We start from the raw sequence: 18,104 nt of genomic DNA, 5'->3' as shown, positions 1-18,104 counted from the left end.
TCAAGGCACAAAAACACACCAAAAAGACCTGAGACAATAATAACTAAATCTGTCATCTGACATTGAGGGTTAAAATGTTACCACATAAAATTTCTTACTTAATATGATATTTGCAGTACCTGTTTCTACAATGACCAGTGAACGGAATCAAGACGTCCAACCGGCCGACTCAACAAACACACAACAGAATGTCTTTCACCACACTGCAGCATTTACTGCAGGACTGTTGTATTATAATTTAAATTTTGTAATTTTGTGAATCTCCTGCAGGGCATGACTGAAACTGCATAATAAGATTTCACCTCTTACAGTATCCTGACACAGCCGAGTTTGAGTAGAAATTCAACAAAGGCAAGATTTTTAACAAAATGTTTGCTTTATTTTTTAAATTTTTTTTATCCAGGACAACTCATTCAAGGATAATCAAGGAGAAATAAGCACTATTGTTTTTATTAGATTTTTTTTTCTTCTGTTCTTACATTTTGTCAGAGATGGATGGTGAATTTTATCAGAATTGGTCAAAGCAAAACAAAAAATAATAAATGAATATATAATAACAATACATTAATAATTAATTCAATACAATGAAGTGTGGCGTCAATGATAGAATAACAATGGCCCAGAAAATGTAGGGTTGTTATTGTTTTCACTGCTTCTTCTGTGGTACTGCAATAATCACCAGCACTAACTCAACTCAACTCAATCAACAACAGTAGAGGAAGAAATGGAGCACGCTCACAAAGTTCTGCACCCCGGCCTCCTGAAGAGGAAACACTTTTTTTTTTTATTTAAATAATATTTTATCAAAGCTTTTGTTTTTTATCTTCATAAAATGTTTCTAAAACTTCTCTGTCTTCTTTAAACTTTTCTCTTTTTTTGCATTTTTGATTCATTTTCCTTTTCAGACATTTTTAAAGTTTTTCGTCTCCATTTTACCACAATGTGTCTGTTTTTGCAAGTGTGGTTGCCAATGTGTTTTTGAGAATCTGTATCTGTACCCCTGTGTTTGTGTGTGTGTGTGTGTATGTGTGTGTTGACGTGTCCTTGGCTGAGGCTTGTTGGAACAGCTGTGAGTTGTTTAAGTGCTTGTGTGAATGCAAAGCCTGCACATTTGAAGCATGGTGATGTACTTTTTAACATGTATGGAGTGTGTGAGTATGTGTGTGTGTGTTTTATGTCCTTACACTGCTTTACCTGTATTTAGGTCATCGCAGCAAAGACATTCATACTGAGAGGCTGAGGCTAGCTCAAGCCACAAGGTGTGTGGCATTGAGCTAGCTTTTGTGTGTGTGTGTCTCTGTGTGTCTACAACTTGAGCCTATCACAGAGAGTGTGTTGAGCTAGTATGTGCATGAGGGTGAGCAGATAGTGAGGTGGGCATCTCTCAGTGTCTATATAGGTACCAGTGTAAATGTGTATGTGTATGTGAGAGAGAGAGAGAAACAGAGTGTGTGTTCCTACTGAAGATTTATGCACCTGCGGGAACCAGGTACAATTTCTTATGTGTGTGCACAGCTGTGTAAAGCTTATTATGAGTCTGTATAGACACTGCATGATGTGAGAGAGGACATATCATCTGTGTCTGTGTGTGTGTGTGTGTGTGTGTGTGTGTGTGTGTGTGTGTATGTAATAGAAGGCACGGAGGGTGGTGTGGGAGGCTCAGTCTCTCAGGTCCATGCTGGAGCCGAACAGGGCCACCAGCTGCTCTTCATAGTGGGCGATGTTCCTCTTCATGATCTCCTTACAGGAGCCCAGGAGGCGCTCAAACGCCTGGATGTCTATTACTGCAGAGGGAGGGAGGGAGAGAGAGGGGGGGAGAGAGGGAGAGGGGGGGGAGAGAGAGAGAGAGAGAGAGAGAGAGAGAGAGTTGGTAGGTATTATGTTAGGTATGTTTGTTTGGGTTCATTTCAGCAGCTTGGGTATTAAAATGTCACAACAAATGAAAACAGTCCACTGAGCTCATTGTTATTGGCTTTAAAATGTTTCACAAAGTCTGAAAGTAACAGATAACAAGTCAATTTTATCGTCCCTTCTATGGCTTCAGATTCTGTGGATTCCCAGAGATTTTGTGTGAAACGATATTCCACACCTGGCAACATGCTAAGACACTTTGGGCTTTCGCCAAGAGATTCTATAATAAAACATCAGTGCAGCAGTACTGTCGATGAGGCTAAGTGCAGTGAGGAGTGAAGAGATCTGGACACTAATAAAAAGCGGCAGCCCCTCCACACACACATGATGAAGCATGGTAACATGAACACAGTAGATGACAGCAGTGTCCAGTGTCCAGCCCTTTACAGCAGAAAAAAAACAGGTGTGAAAATCAGAGTGAGGCACTAAAGACAGACGTCGTCAAAGACACATTAATTACACTGTAAAAACACCAAGCAGGAAAAACCTTGACTCTCCTGCATTCCTTGGCACACAAATGGCCCAGTCCACATACTGTTTCTTTTAGCAATAGTACAGAAGCAAATATTTGGACAAACAGTGAAGTGTTTTTAAAGTTCAGCTGACTGTTGTTATTTGTGCTATTTGTTAGATACAGAATGGCATCACTGGTCTAAATGTTCTTACAGGGCCCGAGGGGGCCCTCAAAGTCCTGCTCATCCTTTACATCTGCAACAGAACAGGAAGAATGGTGAGAGGACAACAGACAGCATATGTTGCTGCAATACGGCTGAGTGACACTTGTCTTTGCTTCAAAGCTGAGCAGTTGTTTAGGTGGTGTTGTACTGTTAGTACAGAAAACAGAAAGGACACTGGAAGACTAGATACTGACTGTAAGCACATTTAATACCAAGAGGGGCAAAATAGAGGACCACAAAGAATAAGACTAACTGCCTACATCTATTGTGGAAAAATCCCCTGTGTGAATAAACAAATAAAAGCTATGCAATTAAAGCTATGAAAAAAGCTTAAGCAGATTTCACAGCAGAGAGAGGTGACAGAGAAACACGACCAGCTGTTAAAAATCCTGTGCTCATTTTAAAAAGTGAAGAGCTGCTCATCTACTGTAGAGCATGAATTAGTGGACCCACTGTAAAAGCGAAATAATTACCCAAACGGCCTTCAAATCAACAAAACACACAAGGTGATGACAGATGAGATGAGGAGCCAGACACCAACTGTGAATTAATCAAAACTCAAATGCCACTTGATATCTTGTGACAAACTACTTGTAACAGTTCAATTAGAGGAAATATAATACAGCAGGCTTTGTTGTGGGGTTGAGTGGTTTAAGTGCTGTTAATTAAATGCTTTTAGTTTCACATTAAGTTAAACTGTACACCCTGGATTTATTCAATCTTTTAATGATGTGCAAACTCCCTGGAAGTAACACAGAACAATTAGAAAGATGCTACAATCATGCAGAGATGTTCACATAAGTACCTTAACTTCAGACATCACATTCCCCGACACTGGTGGAAGCAAAGCTACTTAACATACACATCCAACTTCATTATCAGTTTTCTTGTGATCAGCATTAGCGTCAAAACAGACAAATGGGTTTAACGAGTGCGGCGGAGTGTATTTCGTCTTACCCAAACACTTGACATTGCCGACTGCGTAGGCCGAGGCGGCCCGGGGCTTGTTAGTGACCAAGGCCAGCTCCCCAAAGTACTGACCCCTGTTACAGCGCGTTATCTCCACCTCCGCATTGTCTGCATGGTCCGCCTTCGTCTGCCGGGAGGGGGACAGGAGAGGAAAGGATTAAAGGTTAGGAAACACTGAGTGCCTCATTCTTTCCCCCCCAGCGAGAAGCACTCAGCAGCTGATGCAGACTATTGTGAATCCCACTGTTGCTAGGCAAAACCCAGAAACACTTTAGTTCTCTGGTAGTTTTTAATGGGGAGTGTGGGTTGTCACTGTCAACATCTTCTCCACATAAACTACCTGGGAGAAGAATAAATCCACTGTTATACTGATGCATATTCCTGAGCCAACAAAAACACTTTTAGAATATTAAAAAGCCTCAGAGTAATTTTTTCAGCATTTCATTTAAGTAATCTTTTTACCAATTGGGCCTTAATTACAGCAGCAGAATATGAATGATATGAATGATGATAATATGAAATAAATTCCCAGTCACAGTAAAATCTTTAATTAAAAATGTGGTGCAGTGGAGAAATGAGAAAGCTGAGAAGCATCTTACTTTACTCTTCATCATGATCTTGACCTCCCCAGATTCTACAATGTAGAAACAGTCAGCCTTGTCTCCCTGAAAAGAACGAAAACAGACAAGTTATCAATGTTCTGAGAAATAATTATGTATTGTATAGAAATGTGGAAACCCAATGCATTTCAGTGCTACAGTCATGCTCTACCTCTATGAAACCGTATCAGCTATATCTGTGTCTTACCTGTGTGATGATGCGCTCACCATCTGAAAACTGCTTCGCTCCTAATACGTCCACTATCTTCATCCTCTCTGTCGCCTGGAGGGAGGAAAGAGGGAGAAAAACAGGGAGGTTGAGAGAAGAGAAATAATGAGAGAAGCTGTCGGAGCAGAGAGAATCATTTGACTGAATACAGGCAGATTATGGCTATGTAAACTCCTTTAGTTCAGCCTTCCCTTACTCAGTCCCCTCATCTTCTCCCCTCTGCTCTTGCCTGGGTTGACCGTTCACCACACCTCAGTGTCAGAATTAAAAAAATACCCCTTCTTAGTGAGTGTAGACCAGAACTTTATCCATTCTCAACTATTTCCATTGCCAGCTTGCTGGAGTCCTGCTGTTAGCTAGATGGCTACCCTCAAGTATAATATGTTTATAATGGGATTAAAAGAAAGAAAGAAAGAAAGAAAGAAAAAAAGAAAGAAAGAAAGAAAGAAAGAAAGAACCTACGCAAAAACTGCTGGAGCCAGTGAGAGTATTACAACCATCAAACTCACCTCCAGTGATTTGAGTAAGGGCACAGACTCAATGAACGACTCGTACATCCTCCTCTTCTTGGCATTGTTCTTCACAATGAGTCTACGAAATGTGGCACGGTCCTAGGGAAAACAAACACAAGTAAACAAACACCTCCTGAAAGCATATTCTCTCAGACTGTGTCTGTTGCTGGTCCTCCTCTCATCGACCACAGGGAGGAGCTGCAGCAGAGCAGCACATGGGCTCCATTCATAGATAGCAGGGCTCCATTCTTAACATGTCTGAGCATCAACACTCAATGTAATGTGTATGGTAACTGAAACTGTGCGTGACCTGCTCAATATGCGATCCTTATTAGACTACTAGAAGGGAAAAGTATTTAAAAGTGAACTTTGAAATGTAAAAAAGGTGATACTTGGAGTTAGAAACTGACTGATAAAAATGTGGTATTGATTGAAACAGAAAACAATGATAGTGTGGTCTTAACATCAACTCATGATTATTAGCAGATACACTAAGAATGCACCAGAGTATCACACATCCCACTGTCTACTTTAGTTGTTTGTGTGTATGCTTGTGTTTGGATGTTCTCACCAGTCCCCATAGTGCCCCCTCCTGGGTGGCGATAATGGTGGCGGCACGTGGCGTGTTGTACATGAGTGCCAGCTCCCCGAAGCTGCCCTTATTGTCATACTGACCCACGCATGTTCCCGATACCACGATGTCATACACACCCCTGGAGAGAGAGACAGAGTCGGAGAGTTGGGAGGAGAAAAAAACAAAAAAACAAAAACAAATAAACAGCAAAGAGACATGAGAATTAAATCCAAAAGGGAACAAAAATATTTATTGACGTATTTAATGGAGCCAAATTTTAAGAGGTGACCAGTGTTTTGTTTATTGACCCACTGACTGGTTTAAATAGACATCCAATTAGAGATGATCTGTAGCCGCTGGACATGACCCTGTTAGTCTGGCACACTGGGTGTGTGCACTATTGTGTATAGTTACATGCATATTTCTATTAAAGCAGCTGTATACAAGTAAAAATTATTTTATGTCTCTATGTACAGTATCACAAGTGTTTGTCATAGCTCTCTACGTTGCTGATAGAGAGTAATACTTGAGCAGAGCAGCTCTGTCTCCCTCCTGCCTCTCTTTCTCTTTCTGTGCAAGGATTAAACCTGGGGAAGGTAATTTGCAACGTTGTTGCTCACCAGGATTAACCAGTCATTTTCAAAGATAGCCTGTCCTCCCATTGGCTGAGTAGTCCGGCTAATACCCTTGTTGCTGGTGGAGTATTAAGTATTATTTAGTTTGACTGGATTACCATGATGATGGGGACGATGATCACTTGTGTTGTCCGTTAACTGAGGACAGTTTACCGAGACCATCTACACACTATTTTAAAGATTATATTAAAGAGACTAAGTAGGAGTGAGAGCTGTAATCACTGACTGAAGTTTCACACATTAAATCTGCTTATGTCCAGGTCATCCAGGGCCAAGATTATTTTAATAGCCATTTTTACTTCTTAAAAAAAAGCTAATTCAGCCATGATCAATTCAAGTTCAAGCTGAAGTTGACAGAATTTTGGATTCATACTCTTTTCTAAAGTTAACGAGAGTTTTTTTAAAAAAAAAAAAACAACAAGACTGGTGTATTTTGAAGGTGTATGCCTTTACATCCAGAGGAAAAATGGATGTTACTTCCTGCACTGAGAGGATGTGTTGCATGATTTTTTCACTGCCTAGTCAACCCTTAGGCAGCGCCTTCAGTGATTTTAACCTCTTAAGACACATGTAAAAAGACAGCTGTCTTGGGGGAATGAATTTCACAATGAGTTTGTAAACAACTAAGACCTTTCAGTGTTATAAAATGTCCTTTAGCCAATCACAACTGAGAACCACAATGATCCTTTTCACATCATTAACACACCAGTCCTCCCATTATATATTTACTCCTTGTCCCTGAGGGCTTCTGAGTGAATTCCAGTTCCTTCCTTTCTTCAAAGCCTCTGAAGATGATTGTTCAGGTTTGAATGTGAAGGGTGGTCTTTATACATAGTAGTACACAGATCAATTAAATGCTTGGAGGGTTCAGTTATGCTTCCAGTCTCCTTTTATGCCTGATCAAATTGTCAAAATTTATCATGTTTGAGTCAGCTGACCATAGAGAGAAATGTGTGAAATGTGTGATGGCTACGCCTACAGGAATGTAGAGGAGATGTACTGTATATAATGTTTAATGTCATAATAAGAAATTTAAATAGGAAACATTTAAACAATGTGTTACTCGGTCCTGTTTTCTTTCCTGCTTTTCTTTTTCTTTTCAGTTTATCCCTCCATCTCTGTGTGTGTCCATGCTCACACCCCACCCTGCTGATGACATTAGCTACCACCTACGCTTTTAACAGGCCAGGGAAAACCCTGGGATAGTATATGACCAGGCAGGCGTGCTGATCTCAAAGGTCATCGCATGTCTCATGTACTGGAGCACGCTGTGTTAGACAGTGTGTATGCAGATGGAAAGATAGCACACAACAAGTGGAGCTTAACCACTGTGCTGAACTGATATGTGCTATGCCAAGAATGACTAGAAGCTGCGGTGGGATAAACAATGACCAGCCACTAGCCAAACACTGGTAGGTCTGTTCTCTCTTTGGTGGCTGAGGTCAGAAACGGACATCAAGTAACCACCTCTACTTTGACTGGGGAACAAAGAAATGTTAATTACTCTCAGCACAGTGTAGTCTCAGGAACTATGATGGAGGTGCTTATCAAAGTTCCCTCCATTATTTTAAAATAATAAACTCAACATTCAACCTACAATTGTTTTCATTTCACCTTTTTAACACTACAAGGACCTGGGAATGTTATTGCTGTAATTAACACAACCGCCTGCAGCTTAATGCATATTTATAGTTTTTTTTTTTTTTTTTAACAGTCAAAAATGTGTCAGTTTTTCATATCACGAGTGAGGAGATCCAATTAACTACTCCTGCAACATAACACTGTATTCCCACCCCTGGCCAATAAAACCTGCCTTGTAAAGACCTGTGTGCATTGCAGGAGTTTACATTAGCAACATAGGAGGAAAATTACACATGTGGCCTTCATGGGTACAATACGGACATACAGACCAACCATAATCAACAATCTAATGAAACCTAACCCCAGTCTAAAGACCAGCAAACAGGTTCCAAATCTTTTTAGTGGTCAACGCTATTTTCCCTACAATTACTCACTGCATTTAAGTACAACAGCTCTGTAATTATAAACTTTTAATTGTTACTGACACTCTAAGATTCACCCGTATGGCAAATTTTAAACCTGTAACTGATGGTGTTGTATTTGAGTGCACTGTAGTATTTCTATTCCCCTGTGTATGTAAATGCGCTCTTTTCCATACAATGCAATTTAATGCAAGCCTGCCACAAAGTACAACCTCAAACAAAACCAAAGACCTGAGTTAATACATACTTAAGTAGTAAATACAAAATATGCATACAGGCGTCATCCTAGCCTTGGTCACAGTTTTTTTGGCAACATCTGTGCTGTAAAACATTCCCATCTCTAGCCTTTCAGTCATCTAAGCTCACCAAAATAAACTTGCAGTATTTGAATAAACAAATTGACGCAGCTTTAATGACCCAACAAGGTTGCCTGCCTCCTACCTCTCTATGACGTAGAAGTTGTCTCCATCGTCTCCCTGATCGATGACGTGCTCCTGGGGCTGAACCCGTAACTCAAACATGGCGTCCAGCACCTCCGAGAATTGCTCCTAGATGGGGGACGAGAGGGAGGACATCAGACAAAGATGAAGCAAAGAAACAGGGAGTAAGTGTGGAAATGTTTGTGTGTGTGTGTGTGTGTATGTGTGTGGATTTGAACTAGCAGCTCAAGATGCTGTCTAGCTCATGTGAGTGCTACTCCTGAGGGGAGACGAGATGAAATTTATTTATCCCAGCAGGGAGATAAAGTACACAAGGGAAAGGACAGGGTGCATTTTTTTCATATCATGACACTTTCTCTATGTTTTAACAGGATATGCAATTTCAGGACGATATCGTATCTCTGGGGTTTGAGTCCATCATAATGTCATGAATTTATCATAGAAGATGACAAGTACTACAGGGTCCACAAAGGGAACAGATAAAGTTTTTAAAATAATCTAATTTTAAAGCATATCCTCTCAGCCAAAACAAACCTGTATAAATCAAGTATAGTGACATCACACGCAGAGATTTTTGGAACTGCTTTCTAGAAAACAGGCCAGATAATCGACTGCTGCCCAAATATAGGAGGGTTTCAGCTGAGTAGTTTTACTACACCAACAAAAATCAAGCACATAATCACAGCATTATAGCATGGACATCTCTGAAGGGAAGCAGATTGAGCTGACTAGACATTGCACTGGTTCATGATACAATGTACACACACAAAGATGTCAAACAAGAGTTTCTTTGTCCTTTTTCTTATGCAGTTAATCACCTGACTTGCCCCACGAGCAGCTGCTTCTAAGTGTGGTTCCTAAGGAGAGCAAAGTAATCTGAATGATCAGAATAAAACCCCAATGCTACAGTTCGGCCATAAATACTACTTTTATGAAATGTGTGATATTTTTAACAAGAACTCTATTTGAAGCAGTATTATTTGTAGGGCTACTGTACTGTATTGTATTGTATTGTTTCCATTGTTCTGGTCACTCAGTGTAGGATTAATGAATGTAGATGTGACTTTTATATGTGTGGATCTACATTCAGGTGACAAATCACAGGAAAAATGTTAATATGTCAGTGAAGAAAATTAATGAATGCAGATGCTTTCATGAAGGGCATGATGGGTCACTGAATGGTTTGATGAGGCTCTCATCAGATCAGACAATAGTATAATCTATGCCAATGAGCAATGAAGCTTTTCTGGATGCTCAACACTTAACTAAGATACTTCATGTTCATGTTTCTGCACTGCTATGTGTCTGTATACATGTATCTTCCTGTGTGTTCCTAATTTTTAGTTACCTGATCTAGTGTTTTGAAGAGTAGGATGTCTCGGCAGGCCTCCTGCAGTCTGCAGCGCTGTTCATCTGTTTTTGGGTGAACCACTCTGGGCTCCGTGTCCTCGTCGTCCTCGTCTGGGTTGAACGCCTCCGCACACACTGGAGGGAAGACATGTAAACTCACTTTACACATTGCATGTCCTGTGTGATTACACTGTAATTAGACAGATGAGAATCCAGGTGAGAAAATATTCTACTGACTTGAATTAAGTCACAATCACAATCAAATGTAAGTGCAATAAGCCCCCACTCAAAAATTACAAATAACCCTGACAAGGATAAAACAGAAAACAAAGAAACTACTGCTAGAAGCAAGCCAACAGGCTGCAGGGAGCTCATGTAAAAATACGCAACCACTATACTGGTGGATAACCAGTACTGAAGGACAGACTGACATTCATTTCATGTGATAATATTACAATGTGTTTTTAATCATATGACTCAGGTTGGGCAGGTTGTTTTTCCATTAACTTGCACTTTAGGCAGACAAGGCTGTGGGATCACTGATTCTACACTGATCTGAATACAACCTCTGCAGATTCCACACAACAGATACCCAACATATTGACAGACATCTTTAATGTTTTTTAATGTGACAGTTAAATCACGTCTTGAACAAGTGGACACAAGATGCAAATTATGCTAATAGGGTCAAAGTAGCGTGTTATGTTTTCAACACACACAAGCAGACTAGCAAAAAAAACCCACAAAGATGCTAACACAGAGAAAAGACACAAAAACACTGTATCCACCTCATTTTAGTTAAACATTTTTACACACACACAGAACACAGAGTATGAGGAAAGGTAAGATGTTACACAAGCACCGGCACAAAGCAGAGAAGATGATATTGTATAACACAAAATGAGGCGATGGCCTGCAGGGGAAGGGAAGAGGGGACATCATTACTACAGAACACTGAAGGAGCCCAGAAGTGAGGAAATGACACATGCACAGCGACATATTTTACCACACTGGAAGACAAACAATGACAAGGTCATTTCAAGTTGTCACTATGTATCTGTGTTTCCTCCAACTCTATAGGAACACACTCTTCACTACACTTCTCACATGACATTTACCACATGGAAATGTTTGTGCGATCATGAGAGTAACATCTTATCTCTAAACATTCATACCAATCATGTTTGGAACAGTGTGACCTCTGTGCCAGTGTATTAACTCCTTTAGTTCAGCTTGATCTGGCAGATTAATAGAATGGACTACACAAAAAGCAGTTATAATGTGAGTCTAAACCAGAATGTGATGCAGTTATTAGTTAATTAGGAGAGAGAATGTAATCTAAACCAAAAAAACAGGATGCAACTACAAAACTCAGGGGTTATGAGTAAGAAGACACTGGTGTTAGTACAAGTATTCAGCTTCTTCACTGGTATGAACACAATTCAGATAAGGCAGAAAGTGCAGGCAGGTTCATCATGTTTAGCTTAAGTTGCTGGAATCACATTTGCTTTGTTTCCCTCATGCTGCCAAAACCTCAATCTGCCCCTGGCAGGTTGACAGGATACCAAAACACCGCTCAATAAACATGGTACTTGTGAGTCTACATGTTTTTTGTTAACAAGCCCCAGTTCATTTGTAATGAGGCAGTGTGATCAAATCTAATGCAAATATGTAATCTAGTTATCATTTCCACATTTTCAGCCAAAGAAAATAAAATGTTGATATGGTTGTGTCCTTTTGTTCCTGATTTAAGAAAACACTGATTTCTAATGACATGGACGCTGTCCTTCTTTTTGACAGGAGCGTGCAGCTTTTCCCCCTCCATCTGTCATCAATAATTAATTCTCCTCAAAATACTTTATAAGTTTGGCATCCTCAACATTTGGATATCTAAGCAATGGAGGATTTTTTGAAGGACCTGTAAATATTTAAAGCATTAGCCTGTGTAATGTTGACAACTTTCCCTTGACCTGTCTTGTCTACAAATTGAGATACTGTCTTCCTGGATTCAGATTATTTTTTCATTGGCTACCAGAGTATGTGCGTGCGCTGCAGGAGTAAAGTAAAGCCTGATTTTGGCTATCCTGTGGAATTACGTTTTCTTATCTTAAACCTGCAATACCAGGTTTTTATTGGTCCCCTGGGGGCAGCTGAAACAACTTGTGAACACAACAGAGACATCTCTTTTAAGTTGATATGGTAAATTAGTTAGCAAACAGTTGCTTATTTAAAATCCAACAATTACTGTATATGCCACCCAATTTAACATTGTTGTAGACTAAGCACACCTCCCCATGGCAAACACACTCCCCAATGGCAGGGGCCTCCCCCAACAGGATGGCGCTCCCACCACACCACAAAAACAGCTCAGGAATGGCTCAAGGAACAAGACAAAGAGCCCAAGGCGTTGACCTAGCTTCCAAATCCCAAATCTGATTGAACACCTGTGGGATGCACCAGAACAAGCCACATGTTGGAGGGCCCACCCTACAACCCACAAGACCAAAATGATCAGCTGCCAAAATTCCAATGCCAGACACCACAGGACACCCCCAGAGGTCCCATTTGCATGCCCTGATGGGTCAGAGCCTATGCAATATTATGCAAGTGGTTTCAATGTTGTGCCTGATCTGTGCATCTGGGTCTTTATAGCTACTGTGGTTCACCAGCTAGTTATCAACTGTGTCTGTGTACATTTTGGTGCTAAGCAGGTAGTGTACAGTGGGTTTCTGGAGCTTTTTCGTTGAACATGATTGCCTGCTGCAGCCAAAAGTGACACTATGAGAGCAGTGAGAGTGAACCAACACAGTAAAATTGTGGTCCAGACAGCTTAATAAGGAAATTCATTATAAAGCTCCATAAAGCCCAGAGGAGCTGTAGATTTGGCTGTTAAGTCTTTGTAGGTCCATCATTATGAGCTACTTCTTGCACAATGCCAAAATGTTGATACATTATCATTTCATATATTAAAGACTTTTTTGTCTGGGAAAATATAGTCTCTAATACTGTTTAAATGTACTGCTTGTTTCCTATAGTCCATATGAGAAACAAGCTAATGAACTGCTTCTTTTATCAACAGAACATGTACTTTCAGAGATACTACAAATAAACTGTTCCTTTAGAAGTCCCAAATATATTTAGTGAGTTTGAATACACTGACAATACACCGGTTCTGCTTGAGGTCTCTGCCTCTTAGAAGGCAGGTTTTCCTTGCCACAGTCACCTAGTGCTTGCTCATGGTGGGATCTCTTGGGTCTCTCTCTGTAAATTTTATAAGATAAAGAGTACAGTCTAGACCTGCTCTGTATGTACAGTGCCTCGAGATAACTTCTGTTGTGAATTGGCACTATATAAATAAAATTGACTTGACTTGACTTGACTTAACCCTATTGTACACTTAGTTATTAAAAAAAAAAAAAAAAAAGCTCAGTGTAACTGAAAGTATACAGAAACACTCGCAAGTGAATGGGTCCATGAAAACGGAGCACACCACACAGAGCTTTTGTCTGTCTTTGGGCAATGTTTGGGACCATTCTGAGCTAAGGAATACTGAAGGTCATTGTAAACATTTCAATGCCAGTGATAACTTTTTTGTCTATGTCTAAAAGACTCAATTGTGTTTATGACGAGCACCGTAGCTTGCTAACTTGTTAGGTTTGACTGGGAGCCTTAGGCTCTGCTGCTTTTATGAGCGGTGCATATCTTTTTTGTTTTGATCTCTGTTAGTTCAACTTAGAAGGTTTTGTTTAAGAGAATTGGTGTTGAACCATAATTTCTTTTTGGAGTAAAGATTTCATTGAGGAAAACAAACCTTCTTTGGTAGCCTATTTTCTGCATTTGATAGGCATTTTTCAGCATAAAAATAAGATTAATTGCAAATTGATCAATCAAAGAAATTTCTTCAAATGCCCAACCTGGCTTCAAACCACTTTGTACACCACATCATAGCAACATGGAACTACAACTTAACGATTCAGCTACACAACAGCACATTTAAGTTGTCAACGTGTACAAATGAACACACTCAACAACCTTTAAGAAACTGGTATAGACAGCAAGGTCGACAATGACAGGACAGTAGGACAGCAATAAAGATAAACATCAGTTGACACACCCAGAGCTTAATCAAAGTGCAGCACTCTGTGACGGCTGACGACATTCATTTACTCATATGTAAACACTAGATGGGGCGTGAGAAAACAAGAGCACCGCACACACACAAGATCACAGACGCCAACACAGAAACAGAGACAGCGCAGACACATAAAACCCAAAACACACCACAGGGGCACTTCTTAACTCTATGTTTTACATGCATGACATGTACACAAATGCACTCACATTGACAGAGATGGACACAAATCAGTAAGTCTGCCACAGTCTCAACAGTGTTTTACATGCATGACACACACAATAACGCACACACAAGCTGCAGGTGAGCCACTTAGGCAGTGATGTATGCAATACTGTCCAGGGTGTGGATTACACTTAAGGGACGTGACGTCAAACACATACACACACGCTCACACATCTTACCTGACACTCTCCTGTTGAATCTGCTGGGTGGTGGAGCTGTGGGAAGAGAGGGAGAGGCAAAATTAACATTATTGTTTTTACATAATGACATTTAATACGATTTTGCGATTGCTTTAAAATCCTCATTACCATTATCTGCTCTGAACAGACGGTGTTCATAACAATAACTGAAGTGAATGAGGGGGATTTAGAAAAGGAAAGAGGGACAAAAAAGCAGACAGTGAATCAGAGTGACAGCCAGTATTGGAGAGAGAAAGATACAGACAGTCAAACAGATAAAAGCAACAAAAGTAGGACATGCTTTAAGACTGACGGACCTGAGGAAAAACAGAGAGATGGAGCGTAACCACAAAAGAAAATGTGAGCTAAGAGATGAATTGAGAGATAAAGTAAAGTATTTTCAGTATTGTTAAGTTAATATTTTATTCATACATATGAATACTACTGTAAGCAGTGGTTACAGCCTTGGGCATTATCATCAGACACACACACACACAAACACATACACACACTTTCCCTCCAACAAATGGGAGGAAACTTGTTTCAAGACAGCAAACTGAAAACTAATAAAACAAAACATAATCAAACTCAGCAGCTATAATCACACTATGATTGCCTGAAGCCAAACAGATATGAGTGGATTAACAAATATCTTAATAAGAGCCCTCATAGTTACATGTTTACCAGTAAAATATTTATAAGGAATAATGTATTAGGAAAGACAAAGAATCAGAGGGTGGTGATAGTTATGCTCGTATTAAATCCATTACACTGTAGCTTCATTACACCATAATGCCAACAGTTACATCTAATCAATTAAGCTGTCTGAACAAGAAACACATTTCTTTCCTCAAATGTTCACAGGTGTCCTATTTTTATCTACAAATGGAGAAACGGAAGAGGTTTCCATTTGTTTACGTTTTGACTTGGCAAGCAGATCTGTCTGTTCCAGTGTACCCTCAACAGCCTCAAGCTGTTGCAGTTCACTGTTTGGATACACAGATGCTGCTGGGACACTGTTAACGTTCTTGAGCAACCAGAACGGTACATGTGATATCTCGCTGCTTTAAAATTCAGTATTCAAGGACTCACACCTGCCAAAATGGAGTGTCTCCTCAAGCAAAAACACAGAACCAAGAGAGCTGTTAAACAGCCGACCCTGATCTCTAACCCCCTCTGCCAGAGAGATTACCAGTATTACAAATATATTCAAATAAAGTAAAATATCATCAAATGCATGATATATCTCTGTAAAAAGCACAGCTCGCCCCTGCTGCTGCTCATTCAGACCTGGAATCTAGGTCAGACCCTGTAATTGAAAAATTAAATGTCTTTCATAACAGAAGATCATGGCTGATCACACTGTTTAGCTCATTCAGAATGCAAACATTGAGCCAATGAATGTGTTTATACTCCCATTAAGACTCAAATATTATTCGAGATTCTAATCTATTTAAGTGTTGGCTCATGAGAATGCTGTGTGCCTGTTACACTAGGCCAGAAGAGTTAATACACTGATTATGTGAGATCCAAATATAACAGGTGAGAGACAATATTAGCCTGGGAAGAATAGCAATATAACCTAAATTTATTATCCTGTTATGACAGTAATGATTAGTAATGGGTCAGTGGGAAATATCCAGAATATTCCATGTATATTGATATGTCTGCAATCAGGATACTAAGCTGATTAACAGCCTAACCCAAACCTACTCCTAGCCATAACACAACTAAGTATTATAAGGCAAAAATACCAACACCCAATGCAAACTGTTTCCTGGCATATGTATTTTTATTCTTTAGGATAGTGGGTAACTATTTCTATGCTGTTAAAAAGTCTAGTTCCATCCATCCATTTCAGGCCACTAATCCAGGCTAATGGAGAGCGACCACTTCCTTTCTCTTGCTGGTGTTGAGCCCACATGGCAACAGCTCCACCATTGAAATTTCAGGCGTTGGCCTAATGTTTGCAACAGTGAACCAAACACGGGAATGACATCCTTTGCAAGGCAGAGGATGCTTCCTGGAAAAAAGCGGATGCAATTTAGTTTAATTTCTGGTCTTTCATGATTTCAGTGCAGTGCATTCAAAACTAGACATCAGTAAGGACACTGCTGGATATGAATGCATCAAGGCCATACACAGTCTATGATCAGGACTAATAAAGTGGGAGAATAAACTGTATGACTGATGGAGAAACAAAGTGTGTGTCCGTGTGTATGGTTGAGCAGTCAACATGGTGTGTGTCTGCATTCTGTGTGGATGGATTCTAGCCTCATGCAACATTTGTGTTGTCTATAGGGGCATTCTGACCTTGGGCTTCTGCGTAGTGTGTGCGTGTGTCCTTGTGAATGTGTGTGTCTGTGTGCAACAGGGTGTTAATCTACGCACACAGAGGGTGAGGTCAGGGCCCTAAACACCTGCTTTCTAACACTGGGCTGTTACTAGCCAGCATGGACATAGTTCACTGTTGCCACACACATACACACACACACAGTGTGTGTCCATTGCTACCTTATTACCATCCTGTCAGAGCCCATTAGATCTAGACTGTGAAGACGGGAGCCTGGGGGAAACTCACACATACACACCACTTTCCCCCGGTCACCGGGGAGAGATGGACAGAGTTTAACACTCTACTCTCCGTGGAGATCACTCTTACTATCACTTAACACATATCAAGCCACAGGATGGTCTCAGCTACTGCTGCACAAACATTTGTAGCATCAGAAAGATGAAGAGTTGCAAAAAAAAAAAAAAAAATGCTTCTCTTTCTTTAAGAGAATTAGCTAGAACATTCTTGTCACTGGTTGAAAGGAGTTCATTTTTTTACAGCACACAGGAAAAATCAAAGGGGAGTGACTTCTGCATTTTAACTCTATTTGTATGTATGTGTTAACCCTCGCATACATACCACACATTCAGACTATTCTGGCATCTGCCTTACCTATCCTGAGCCCTCATTCTGCCTGCCCACATAAAAGGCTTTAATGTTGTTTAACACGACTACTGCCAAATGAGTTAACACCCAAAAAGTGTCAAACGCCAGTTAAACTTGTCCATGGAAAATAATGATTTCCCTGCAGGCAAGAATACATTCTAACCATTAACCAATCAAATCAAAGCAAAACCATGGCTCTATTAAACGGCAGCCTGTTAGGGTGCCTCTATACACTGTATGTAATCTCTCAGTTCTCTCATTCTATTGAGGAAATGTGTGGAAATGTCGTGGGTCTTCCTCGTAGTGTGGTTCAGATGTGCCATTTGCATGTGGTAACCCAAAGAGTAATTTTGACAGTACTTACAAAAAAGTTTATTTTTCACTCTGCCTCACTGTGCTCATAAAAGCTCTGCACTCTTTCTTTTTCATTCAGTCCATGCATCTGCAATTATGTCTATAACTATGCATCTGAAGGTTGCATCTCAGGGCAGGACTTGAAGATTGAATAGCTTTCATTTTTAACGACTCAATTGATTTTTAAGGATGGAAAGCAATCAAGCCATGTTTGATTGCCTACCAACAAGACTGGCAGACAAACCCACCAGCCACAGCCCAGATAGAGCAGAAAAAGAGTAGCAACTGAGCCAGTTCTTTGACCTGTGAGTCCTTGTCTCCCTTTACCTCTTTCTTTTACTTAAACCTCATTTAAGTACTTGGAGGGTATAACC

The 18,104-nt window shown here is 40.2% G+C and overlaps 1 protein-coding gene across 2 annotated transcripts in view; it reads right to left on the bottom strand.

The window, feature by feature from the left end:
• Positions 1 to 357: 357 nt before the first annotated feature.
• prkar2aa (protein kinase, cAMP-dependent, regulatory, type II, alpha A) overlaps positions 358 to 18,104 on the bottom strand; it is a 43,046-nt gene continuing 25,299 nt past the window's right edge. For both annotated transcript variants that reach the window (XM_018675086.2, XM_018675087.2), the window contains exons 3-11: positions 14,436 to 14,471; positions 9,898 to 10,034; positions 8,551 to 8,657; positions 5,469 to 5,610; positions 4,895 to 4,996; positions 4,365 to 4,439; positions 4,157 to 4,222; positions 3,546 to 3,684; positions 358 to 1,784 (exon numbers count right to left, since the gene is read on the bottom strand). In XM_018675086.2, the coding sequence (XP_018530602.1) occupies positions 1,660 to 1,784; positions 3,546 to 3,684; positions 4,157 to 4,222; positions 4,365 to 4,439; positions 4,895 to 4,996; positions 5,469 to 5,610; positions 8,551 to 8,657; positions 9,898 to 10,034; positions 14,436 to 14,471 (929 nt within the window). In that variant the 3' untranslated portion in view covers positions 358 to 1,659. The remainder of the gene's footprint in view (positions 1,785 to 3,545; positions 3,685 to 4,156; positions 4,223 to 4,364; positions 4,440 to 4,894; positions 4,997 to 5,468; positions 5,611 to 8,550; positions 8,658 to 9,897; positions 10,035 to 14,435; positions 14,472 to 18,104) is intronic.

This window comes from Lates calcarifer, linkage group LG6 (genome assembly GCF_001640805.2).
Source record: "Lates calcarifer isolate ASB-BC8 linkage group LG6, TLL_Latcal_v3, whole genome shotgun sequence".
Lineage (NCBI taxonomy): Eukaryota > Metazoa > Chordata > Actinopteri > Centropomidae > Lates > Lates calcarifer.
This window is presented reverse-complemented; position numbering and strand designations above follow the sequence as displayed.